The 12,407-nt window shown below is 49.5% G+C and overlaps 1 protein-coding gene and 1 pseudogene across 5 annotated transcripts in view; one reads left to right on the forward strand and one right to left on the reverse strand.

The window, feature by feature from the left end:
* Nucleotides 1-235: 235 nt before the first annotated feature.
* TEAD4 (TEA domain transcription factor 4) overlaps nucleotides 236-12,407 on the reverse strand; it is a 65,972-nt gene continuing 53,800 nt past the window's right edge. For all 5 annotated transcript variants that reach the window (XM_039869149.1, XM_039869153.1, XM_039869151.1 and 2 more), the window contains 3 exons: nucleotides 6,356-6,496; nucleotides 5,327-5,479; nucleotides 236-5,222 (listed from right to left, as the gene is read on the reverse strand). In XM_039869149.1, the coding sequence (XP_039725083.1) occupies nucleotides 5,109-5,222; nucleotides 5,327-5,479; nucleotides 6,356-6,496 (408 nt within the window). In that variant the 3' untranslated portion in view covers nucleotides 236-5,108. The remainder of the gene's footprint in view (nucleotides 5,223-5,326; nucleotides 5,480-6,355; nucleotides 6,497-12,407) is intronic.
* On the forward strand, nucleotides 12,212-12,327 carry LOC120607582 (uncharacterized; annotated as a pseudogene).

The following is a 12,407-nucleotide window of genomic DNA, read 5'->3' on the forward strand; positions in this document are numbered from 1 at the left end:
CACTGGCTTGAACTGTGCCTCACGTGTGCAGGCATGCCCCAAATGCTTTCTGTTTTCTTGGGAGTGGCTAGGCTGGCTGGGTGAGCTACTCACATGGCTCTGAGCTCTTGCTCCTGCTGGCGTGGCTCAGTTATGACACCTCTATGGCTTCACTCTGCTGCCATGGCTGCTTTTGTAGCTCTATTGACAGATGAGTCTTTCACTTCCATAAAAAGAAATCACTCACACAAAGGCCTTTGTGTACATAGCACACTTTACTGAAGATTTGGAGAGACAAAGGGAGTTTTCATAGCAAAAATACAAAAACTTAGTTGAATATCAGACATCATGAGCTTAAAAAGACCCTTAGCCATTTCCGCCAACTGGACTCCACCCTTCTACGAAGGTACTTGACCACCTCTTCCTGTCCTTTTCAGGAAGTAAACAAAAACTGAATTCCGGACAGTTTCCTATTCAGAGTAGCTTAGCCCACCATTTGTTCTGTCCTCCTTTTGGAGACCCTTCCCTGGGGCCGTGGGGGCCCCTCTCTCAACCTTGAGGCCTCTCCTTGTCTGCTTTGAATAGAGCATTTTTTCTTTCTTCTAAAAATAAGTGCTCACGCGCCAGCGCATGCATGTGTGCATGCGTGTGTGTCAGGAATGAGAAGAGCGGTCCAGGAAGTTTTTATACTCCTAAGTTATTAACATTCTCTGAGAGCTCACTCTGAGTGAGGAGTGGTACTGCTCTCTCATACATACTATGGCCTTTCTTCCTCCCGACAGTAACCTAAAGTCAAAGCCGTTTTGCTCCCATTCCACGATGGGGTTATGAAGGCTTCGAGAAAGTATGTCATTTGCCCAAGATCACGCAACTTGTAAGAAACCAATTCAGCCCTAGATCAGCCTGGCTCCAGGTTTTAAGTTCTTAAAACCAGCTTGTCTAGATTTAACTCTTCAGAGAAAAGCTTCTTGTTTTCCTTCTTGGAGCTGACATAACAGATAACGTAAGAAGGGGTCAAACACAATGACTGCTGGGTATAACTGTCCGAGGTAAAACCAAACACTTCACTGCTGGAACTCACATTCTTCTACGCAGAGGTGGCCCTGGTGGCCCAACCAAGCCCCACACCAGGACCAGCCCTAGCAGTTGTCAGAGCTCCCTGCTTACAAGGGACACCGGCCCTCCTACCTCTAGCCCCGTCACCACCCCGCTGTCCTCTAAAACCTCAGGAAGCGGGAACAAGTGACGCACTGAGTGTACACAGCATGCAGGAGGCCCAGCAGCCCCTTGCTCCTCACTCCCCTGGCTTCAGTCCTGAAAGGGCAGAGCCCGTGTCTACATACACATGCATACACACATACACACACACACACACACTCATGCACACACACCTCAAACTCCTCCTGCATGGGTCTCTCTCAGAAGATCCCACTCTATGGAAGTTCACTGGTGGCCACTAGGTGCTCCGTCATCATCAGACGCCATGAGATAGGCGGTCTGTTTCCACATCCCCATCTCGATGACGCTCCCTGCTAGCTCTAGATCATGTCAGGAGGGCAAGGGGCTCTATCCCAGAGGCTCAGGGACCCCCTACTCTCAAGGCCCAAAGGGTGCCTTGTGCATGTGCACTCATTCATCACATGTTTAATGGGCACCTTAGGCTCAGGCATGGTGTTTGGTCTACAGAAAATAACAGACCAGGAAATCCATAGTCTCCACCCACAGAAGTTGAGTCTAGGAGGGAAGACACACTCAGAAGCAGACAATTACATGTGTTTCTCTGTAGTCCGCCACAGCCCCAGTACTGTTTTCTAAAAATCAGATCAAAAAGACTTACTCCCTTGCTCAATACCCTTCCAGGACCACCCTTCACATGGAGTAAAACCCAAAGTCCTTACCGAGTGAGGGGGTGCTGGCCCGTGGAGGAGAGAGGTGGGTCACTCGCTCCTCCCCATCCGTATGTAGCCAGCCCCTGCCTGCTTCCGCGCGTTGGTCTACATGTCTTTCCCTCCGTATTTCTGACACACTGTCCTCTCTGTACCTGGGACGCACCAGTCACCTTCCTGCCCTCACCCTCAGAGGGGCCCCAGCAACTCGCAGCCTCAGCACCCTCTCATCACCTTGACAGCACATATCACATCTGCATGTCTTGTTTCCTCGTTTACTGTGTCTTTCTTCCTCAGTAAAACATAAGCCCCCCAAGGACCTTGTCTGTCTTGGTCACTGACACACTCCCAGTGCCAGGCACAAAGCTAAAGCTAAATAAATATGTGCTAAGTAAAGGAATAAATGCATGAGTATTCCAAGAAAGTTAGCTCCTTTCTCTGCCCCACTTTCCTCATCTTTAAAATGGGAATAACAGCACAGCACTTATCTGGTGAGGATTAGCACAGAGGTGCCTGGCATGTATTCTGGTACCAAATAACAAGTGCTCTCCACACGTCATGAATGGAATGCTTTTGCCACACAAAGGCAGGAGTGACAAGCTCTTCCGCATGAGAGAAGGTGACTTCACGCTGGCACTTGGGTAAGTGATTCAGAAAGCACAGGGGAGTGTCAGATGAGGCTGCTGGAGAGGTGGGGCCAGGTCAGGTCTCCCATTTGCTCCAAGGGTCGCAGTCCCCACTACACCAGTGAGATAGGCACCTACATCTTGTCTGTGTTCCCCACAGCTGACTGGTTTGGAATTCACAGCTAGAAGTTAGGTGATTCTCCATTAGGCTACTGAGGTCAGTTCCTAAAGAGAAGAGAAAATTCACAGCCAGCACCTGGCTCCAACGTCTGTAGACTTCTTCCCACCCATGACTCAAAAAGATCATCACCTTAACTTGTGCATTTGTCCCGTTTGTCACACATCCTTCATGAGCATTTGTCTGAACATCCCCAATCAAGCTAGCAGGGCAGGCATCATGATCTCCCTTATTCAAACTGCCACAGGAATGGGGGAGGGGAGAGGGGTGGCTGGGGGAGGGGCAGGAGACCCTTACACAAACACAAACCCCCACAGACATGTGAGCACATGCTGCCCGCTCAGGGACTCAGGGACCCCACACCCCACCTCCACATCACAGCTTCTGATGAGAGCCAGCCCCCACATACAGTAGAGTTAAGCAACTTGGCAGGAGGTCTAGCAGTAGCTCAGAGGTGTTTGTTAAAGTTGCTTTTTGATGAAGAAGGGGTGCTGGCCTGTGGAGGACAGAAGGATACTGAAGAGCTGGCTTGCTTCTTTTCCCCACCTGCAATGCTGGCCAGCCTTCCTGTCTGCTTATCTAAACATTGCTCATCCTTTACAGGGCATCTCCTTTCAGTTGCAGCCCCTTCCTTGAATCCTCAACACCCTACTCTCTCTCATCTTTGAACTCCAGTTGCTCTGAGGATCCGCCACACTTACAAGTTTCCCAATCTGACTCTAGACTGCAAGCTCCTCCTATTAATAATAAAGTAATTTATCAGACGCATTTATGTGTTTGGCACTATGCTAGGCACTTTATGTATACGAGGTAGGTACAGTTATACCCATTTTACAGATGGGGAAACTGAGGCACAATGAAGTTAAATAATTTTCCCCAAGGCCACGTGGCTAGTCAGTAGCTGAGCTCCAGAATTCCAATCCTGGTGGTCTGATTCCAGAGCCCTCGCTCCTAACTACCACTCAGTACCCGCTCCTAGATGCTGTCTTCCTCATCTGTGTATTCCCACATACTACCACCTGGAGGGCTGGGAACACAGTAAACACCTGTAGGTTGAATCCCAAGCTCCTGGGATTGTGGTTCCCATCAGGGATGATACCAAAGAGCCACTAGATGGCAGCAAAGAGCCAGACCCAGGCTTCCCTCAAGAGCCAGACCCAGGCTTCCCTGAGGGAGGCACCTTATAAGCTATCCTAAAGTTTAGTGCATCTTGCATCGGGCACTTTGCAGACATTCTCTCTCCTCCTCACTAAGGCTTTCTAAGGTAGGTGCTACTGCTTGCCCCATTTACAGGCTCAGGCAGGTAGAGAACGTTGCCCAAGGCCAGGCAGCTAGGACAAAGCCAGTACTGCTGAAATCCAAAGCCCCTGACAGTTATTGGGAGAAATAAACACAAAACTCCTTCAATGGTTACCTCTAGGCCCAGAAGGGGTTCCACATCCCTCCTCCTCCATCTCCAGGGAGCATAGAAAGTACTGTTTGGGGAAGGAGTGGATGGTCTGGGCTGGCTCCGAGGTAGTCACCACCCAACAGACATCTTGGCTGGGAAGAACATTGAGGTAAGACTCAGAATATCAGAACTGAATGGTCTCAGAGACCACTGGCCCACCACATACCTCTAACCATCTTCCTTGGCCTTCCCCACCAAAAAGGATGCTGCGTGGAGCCAACCTCAGCACCTCAACTCCACAGGCTGGCTTTGGCACTGCCCCTCCTGCCCTCCATGTCTCGGGTTCCTCTGATTGGGAACCAGTCCCCACAACAAGCCGGCAGGGCCACGGAATCCACGACCACCAGAGATGGGTGAAAACCATCTAAACAGCTCTACGTCCCCTTCCAACTTTCCCAACAACTCAGTCAGCTCCACACCTAAAATCCAAACTCTGGGCTAGACCATCCTCCCCGTTAGCTGTCTTTTTGCAGTGGCAGCAGAAGTGGCCAAGAAGTGCCAAGAAGGTGCATTGTGCACAAGTAGCCATGGTGCACACGTGAGCGTGCGCAAAACGGAGAACCCACGCGCCTATCCTCAGGCCTCTCAGGGTGGCCAGAAGCAGAGGACAGGGACTCGAGTGGCAGCAGGGGGACCATCCCATCTTGAGCTTCAGCATCTGGCGACGTTCCTGGCTGAGTCCAGTGGGGCAATGGCTTCAGAACTGCCGGAGATGCATGTCTGGGGCTGTTTCTGGCCTGCTTCCCAGACTGCCCCCCTTTTCCCATTCCCTTCCAAGGCTCAGACAGTCAGATCAGGTCCTCTGAAAATACACAACATCCTGGGTTTATTTGGGGTTGGGCACTGCAGGTTCAGGCAGTTTGTTCCTGGGTAGGAATAGTCAGGACCTCTCAGCTCTCTTGGCACTTCAGGGGACTGTCTCAGCAGGTCCCCTCCCCGAGTCCCTACGCACACGATGTCTCTTCCCCCCTCCCTGCTCCCTGAGTCTCTTAGTCTTTCACCAGCCGGTAGATGTGGTGCTGAGCCCCATGCTCGCTGGCTGACACCTCGAAGACATATGCAATACACAGCAAGGTCTCCTGTGTGTCTCTGTTGGTGACCACCTGCAAGGGAGAGAAAAGATGAAGGTTAAGGCCCCAGAAGAGAGCATGCCATTTGCTCTACCAACCAATCTACCCTCGCTCCCCATCTGCAGCGGACCCCTCACCTGCAGGATGGTGAAGTTCTCCAGTACGCTGTTCATCATGTACTTCTCGGGCAGGTGCTTCAGCTTGTGTATGAAGTTGATCATGTACTCACAGAGTGGGGACCGATGAATGCGGTAGGAGTAGTGGCCATTCTCATAGCGGGCATACTCTGTCTGCAGGACCCAGGGGACAGCAGAGCTTAGAATCTCTTTGACCACATCCAGTCCCGGCCCAACTGCATGGGAAGCTCCACGACCCATTGACTCTTAAGTGGGAAGAAAAGGCAGGAAGCCTGGGGACCCTTGAGAACAGGGCCTCCCTCCTCTCAGTGACAAGCAGAAGCTGGGTGCTAGAGAAGGAGAGCTTCGAGATAAGAATAGTGGCAATAGGCGAGATGGGATAGATGATGTCTCAATCTTGGCTGTATGCTAAAATAACATGGGTGGAGGGTACACAGGAACCTTGTGGTCACAGAACTGTCATATATTTGTATCTATACATCTACACACACACACACATACACGCAAGCACGCACGCACACAGGCAAACCAATGAAAGCAAAATCGGATTGGTGAGTGGGATCAATGTCAGTTTCCTGGTTGCCAATATTATGCTCTGGTTACATAAAATGTTGCCATTGGGGGAACTGGGTGAAGGGTACATGAGATTACAATTGCATGTGGATCTACAAGTATCTCAAAATAAAAATTTAATTTAAAATCAATAAATCGAGGGCTTTTTATAAACAGCTATTGCCCAGATTCCATCCTAGAGATTCTGGGTTAAGTGCTGTGAGGTTGGCATTGGTGGGTTTCAAAAGCTCCAGGGATCTAAGGTGCAACCAGAGTCAAGAACCCGAAGTGGGATGTGTCCTCCCTGGTACCAGTCTGGCCTCTGGTCATGTTTAACATGAGGAGGGTTATCAGTAACTAAGATACTGTGAGGGTAAGACTTCATTAATCCAGACAAATTAAGAGGAGGACAGGAAATGAAGACCAGCCTGAAACAATGAAAAGATTTGATTTAACGAGTTCACAGGGTGCTCCTACCTCCACTTTCTCTACCACCTGCTTGCCGAATGAGCAGACCTTGGTGGAGCAGGTGATTATCATGTTCTCGGGACTCTCGTATTGGCTGGACACCCCGTAGAAGGAGCTGCCCTCATCCTCCATGTTGGTGTTGAGGTCTGCCTGGAGAGAGACACGGGGAAGCCAAGAAGCAACGGTTAAGTAGGCAGGCACCCATCGAGGGTGGAGTCAAGGAGACCTCTGGGACCACAGTCCAGGTCCTAGGGCCAGGAAGCAATCCAGAGGGCTTAAAAAGAATCTGGACAGTGGGATCTAGGAAAGTTTTCACCTTTCTCCACATCCAGGCCTGGTATAAAATCAGGTTGTGCTGCCTAAACAATAGAAAAAGAGAACACTGGGACCTGCATTAGTTGCAGGGCAGAAATGTGGACCAAGTCTGAAAAAAGTTGGCAGGAAGCTCAGTGGCCAGGGAAGGGCAGGTACCCGAACGTGGGGGAACACAGAGGGGTTGGGGGACGTCCAAGGGGCTCGGCCAGGGCATAAAATGTTTCTCAGACTTCAGCCGCTTTTCAGCCCTGCCGACCGCCCCTTGATTAATGCTATATCATGTACCACTCACTACATACTTGTCCTACTACGCCCCTAATGTTTTTTGTTTTGTTTTTTCTTTTTAAATTGACTCACTCTTATTCCATTCTCAGCAATATATTCATGAAATCAGGGATTTTACTTTTCTAATATGTATGAAAATAATTATATAAGTATTAAAGAAGAAATATTTATTCGTGTGATGCCTAAAAAGAACACTGCACCACCAGGCTTGGGCGGACCTGGCCCAGCCCTCCCAGGCTCTTCCCAGGACACAAAAAGTAGCAGCTGTCCTAGCACTCCCGCGGCGGTCTGGACATGCCCTTCCTCGGTCTGTGCTGGTAGGATCTGCTCAGACGGCCTTGCCCCTTCCAGCTGGGGAGCACCCTAGAGGCAAGAACTAAGTTCTGCCCAGGGCTTGGACAATGCCTGGTACAGGATGGGCCTTCGATAAAGGTCGTGTGGGGCTGTTCTACCTCTCACTTCGCGGTGGCTCCAGGTCGGAAGAAAGAGGGCCCCTGATCCCAAGGAAGGATCCACAATCTCCTGCTTAAAGAGGAGTCCTCTGAGCCCCAGCTCTGCCCCGATCTCAAATATATTCCAGGGTCTTCTGTCACCACCTCCCACTCACCTGGACCTTCCAATCAGTCAGCCAATCACCACTTATCCTATCGCAGCCCAGCACAGCTAGGGGCAATGGGGGCCAAAGAGGCTCAGACGTTGTCTCTGCTCTCAAGGAATTTAGAACTCATGGGAAAACAAGTAGAGTAAGTGAGCTGGTTGTCTGGAGTGGGGAAAGAGGGATTTCAGGAAAACATATCCTACACGTGACAATCTAAAGTCTGTCCCAGAACCTGCCCTGTGATGACACCGCACAGACTCAGGAGATGCTGGCCAATGATGTAGACGAGGCACCCCAGAGTGTCTCATCTTGTCCTCAGTGCCCCATCCTTCTAATTATAACCCCATCCCTCTTTCCACCCTGTATCCCCCCACTTTAAGCACCTCCCATAAAAAGCTTGCTTCTCTACTTTCTTAGCCTAAGAGGAAACCTACCCCCATATTACCCTAAGAGGTGCCCCCTACCACTTGCCCTCCTGGCCTCAGAATGCCCCCTGTTCCCCAACCTCCACCCTATTCATAGCTGTGGTGCGGGTGGGCAGCTCACAGGCTGTGCCTGGAACAGGTGTGGGGGATCGGGTGACTGACAGATGAGCAGGGACAGCCGCAGCTCGGGTGTGGGGGCCGGAGGGGCTCAGATTCATTGTCATGTGCTGGTATGTGCCTGGGAGAAATGTCAGGGCCCAAAAGGGGACAGCAGGCTGGGATGGGCAGACAGTCTGGGGTACTCTCCTCCCCTCACAGCCTCGGGTTCCTCTGCCCAGCATTTTCTGTTTGCAAATGGGCGTTAATGGCCATCGGTATCCAAGAGTCCCCTCTCTCCCCACCCCCAGGACACAGGTGGCCTCTGCTGGTCTCATGTGTGCTAGGGCAGGAAGGAAGGGTCTCAGCTTCTCAGTCCTGCTCCAGGCCCTCCTCCCAATCCAAGGGGGCTCTGATCAACCGTCAGAATCCGATGGAGCACAGCCTTACATCTCAACCCCTCCTGCACCCAGATGCCACTTTCCACCAGGTTGGGAACAGTTTGTCCTGGCAGAGATACTACTGCAATCCCATCAATAAGAACACTAATTTTAGTGAGAAGGGGGCTGGGAGGAGGAGGATGGGTTGGGGACATCAAAGTCCTCCTCCCAATCCAAGGGGGCTCTGATCAACTTTCCTGCATGCCCATTCAAGGCCTGGGGCCGTAACCAGAAAACTGCTATACAGAAGAAAGGAAGGCTTTCAGGAGAGGTGCCTTCCTCATTGCATGTGGCCAGTCCCCGATGGATGGGGAAGGAATGGCCAGGCCAGAGCACAGGAGAAGAGGGTCCAGAAGTCTGGGGACGCCAAGCTGCCAGTGAGTACCCCATGGCTGACCAAATATCCACGGCTAGCAAGCAAGAGCATTTCTTTTCCCCACATCACAGATCTGTACTTCCCTGGTGCCTATGCCCAACCCAGACAGGAGGAGAAGAGACGAGATGACCGCCAAAGTGCCCTGGCTACAGATATGCCCCCGTCTCTGATTTCACCGGTCCTCACCCTGCCCAAGCTTCTGGCCTTCCGAGAGAGCCCGGCTCAGGCACAAGGCAGGAGAAGGCAGGCCCACAGCTTCCTTTCACTGCCAGCTGACCCCACACACATCAGGTCCTCAAAGACACAGCCTGTTACAGGCCTTCGAGAACAAACCGCTTGTTTTTCAGATGGAGAAACAGAGGCCCAGAGAAGCTGAGATTTGCTCAGGACATAGCTCTCGAACTGAGGCTAGAGCCTCTATGTCCCAGCTGCTGCCCGCCTGTACTCCCTTGAGACACTGGGCGGGCCTGGCTTGTAGCCCACCATGCTCCCCTGCACAGCGATAACTGCCTCAGGACCCTGAGATCCATTCTGAGTTCTCCGCCTCAAAACGTGAGCTCCTGGAAGACAGGGTCACACTGGGTCCACACAGCACAGGTGGTGTGCAGAGCCTGTGGCCAGAGCACGAAGGCCATACATGGAACCTGCCTGATCATGTTTCCTCAGCACCCCCTCCTTCCTACCTTCTCTGCTCCCATCAATCTCTACCTCCAATCTCCCCACAGAGTCAGAAGGAAGGAGAAGACATGAACCACGAGCCAGGCTGGAGGACAGGCAGGATACCCCTCTCCATTTTCTGGAAGAGAAGCCTGGACTCTAGAAAATCCAAGAAGCCCAACTCCACACTGACAGCACAGAGTCAAGTCTGGTGTCTGCATGCCATTCCCCAGGGGCCTGGGAACGCTTTCTTGGGCAAGCCAGAGCCTTCACCAACAGGAACAGGGGAAGCACCAGGACCAGGTGGGGAGGGCACCCCAGGGACTTTGCAAGGTAGACAGTTTAGTGTAACACTTCCAAGCTCACACCCTCGATCCAGACTGTCTGGTTCTGGATCCAGCTCTGCCACTATGAACCTGGTGTCCCTATCAAGTCATTTCACTTCTCTGTGCCTGTTTCCCCTCAATGAAAGGAGGCTGTCAACTCTACCTACCTCTGGGTGTGTGGCAACGATAAAACATGCCTATATATGTAACGTGATAAGAACAGTGCCTGGCACAATCTTTCACTGACCGCCCTGACCCACCTCACTGTGTGTATATAATAAGAACAGCCCTTTAAACCCTTTCTGGCTGAGGTCCTAAAGAGGCTGCTGCCTCTCATTTGGCCTATATGATAGCAGTCTCCTACTAGTTTCCAGTCTGGATGGCTGATTTATCCAACTAAGCACAACTCTAGCCATATCGTGCCCTGTTCAAAAAGCTTCAATGATTTCTCATTGCCTAGAGAAAAGGGACAGCAAATATGTAGTAAATGTACTACTTTCATCCGATGCTATACCCATGACAGACATTACCAGCCCTTTCTCCCTCTAGATCTTTCTCAACCCAGAATTCCGAACAATGACTATCAATCAATCCATTGCAGGTGACACTCAGATTAAAACTCATTTTCCTAGACATCTGGTTAAAATGAGAGAGTAAACATACAAGTTCATTTTTCCCCTTCCAGAGAAGCAACTAAAATGATAGCAAAGAACTTTTAAAAATGTGCTACACCAAAAAGGCAAAGAAAACGGAGAAAAGACAAAAATGACAAAAGAGTTCGACAGACTCAAGAACTGAAGGCTGACCAAAACTAAAATGAATTCTGTGGGGGCAAAGGAAGCAGAAGGAATTACAACCTAAAAGTGCCTTCAAAGGAGTGACAGATAAGAAGTGAGCTGATGTACTGGAGAGAAGCCCTAAGTGGCTTGGGACTAGAGGGACCAGGACAGTGGGACTGGGGGAGGCTAGGATGTGACACAAGGAACTGACTAAAAGTGTGTACACAAGGTGGGCAGGACTCTAGGCCGCCATCTCCCACCCATCAGCAGAGGACGAAGGGGTGATTGTCTTAAGAAATTAAGCTGGAGGGCTTAGAAGAGGGGGAAGAAACAGGGATAAAAACAGGAGAATTAAGTAAAACCTGCATAAGAAATGGTAGGATCCCTTAGCCCTCTCCTTTGCCCCACTCCTAGAATTCTACTGATCAGGTACATCCCTTCCAGGGAAGGAATTAAAGGAGTCTTCTCTGGAGAAACTGAACAGTTTGGGAAAATAAAGGTCTAGTAAACATACTGACATTTATTGGTCTCCCCAATAAAACAGCTGGCTCCCCAATCACCTTAATGTGAAGGCCATCAGGTAACAAGTCCTGCCTTGTTCACAGAGTTCCTAGTCACTATTAAACATGGACAAGTGGCACAAACAAACAACAAAGGAATAAACTGGGTTTCATCAAAATGAAAAACTTTTGTGCTTCAAAGGATACTATAAAGAATGTTAAAAGAGCAAACAGAATGGGAGGTAACATTTTCAAACCATGTACCTGATAAGGGACTTCTATCTATAATATACAAAGAACTCATAAATCAATAAAAAGACAAGTAATCCAATTTTAAAATGGGCAAAGCTGCTGAACAGACATTTCTCCAAAGAAAATATAAGAATGCAATAATCACAGAGAATGTCAAGGGGAGGATGTGGAGAAACTGGGACCCTCACATGCTGCTAGTAGGAACATAAAATGCTACAGCCACTGTGGAAGACAGTCTGGCAGCTTTTCCAAAAGGTAAACATAGAGTTACCATGTGATCTAGCGATTCCACACCTAAGTATACAGCCAAGAGAAATGAAAACATATTTCCATACAAAAACTTGTACAGGAATGTTCATAGCAACATTATTCATAATAATCAAAAGGTAGACAGAAGCCAAATGACCATCAACTGATGAACAGATAAACAAAATGTGGTATATCCTTACAATGGAATACTACTCAGCCTTAAAAAGGAATGAAGTACTGGTACCTACTACAAAATGGCTGAACCTTGAAAACATTATGCTAAGTGAAATAAGCCAGTCACAAAACACTACATATTGTATGATTCCATTTATAGAAAATGTTCCAAAAAGGCAAAGCCATAAAGATAGAAAGTAGATTAGTAGTAGCCTAAGGCTGGGGGAGTAAGGGTGGGGGATAATAGCTCCAGGGTACAGGTTTGTCTCCAGGGTGATGACAATGTTCTAAAATTGACTGGTTCTGGACATGGTTCCATAGTTTAGCAGTTAGCACATCTGCTTTACATGCAGAAGGTCCTGGGTTCGTGCCCCAGTGAAGCCATGATTTATAGTCTACAGCCATGCCACCCTGAACAAGCCCAATGTCTGATCTTGGAAGCTAAGCAGGGTCGGGCCTGGTTAGTACTTGGATGTAAGACCACCTAGGAGGATCAGGTGCTGTAGGCATAAATAATAATAATAAAAATAAATAAAAATTGACTGGTTTTATAACTCTATGACTATACTAAAAAAAATTAAATTGTACA

Source organism: Pteropus medius, unplaced genomic scaffold (genome assembly GCF_902729225.1).
Source record: "Pteropus medius unplaced genomic scaffold, Ma_sr-lr_union100, whole genome shotgun sequence".
Classification (NCBI taxonomy): domain Eukaryota; kingdom Metazoa; phylum Chordata; class Mammalia; order Chiroptera; family Pteropodidae; genus Pteropus; species Pteropus medius.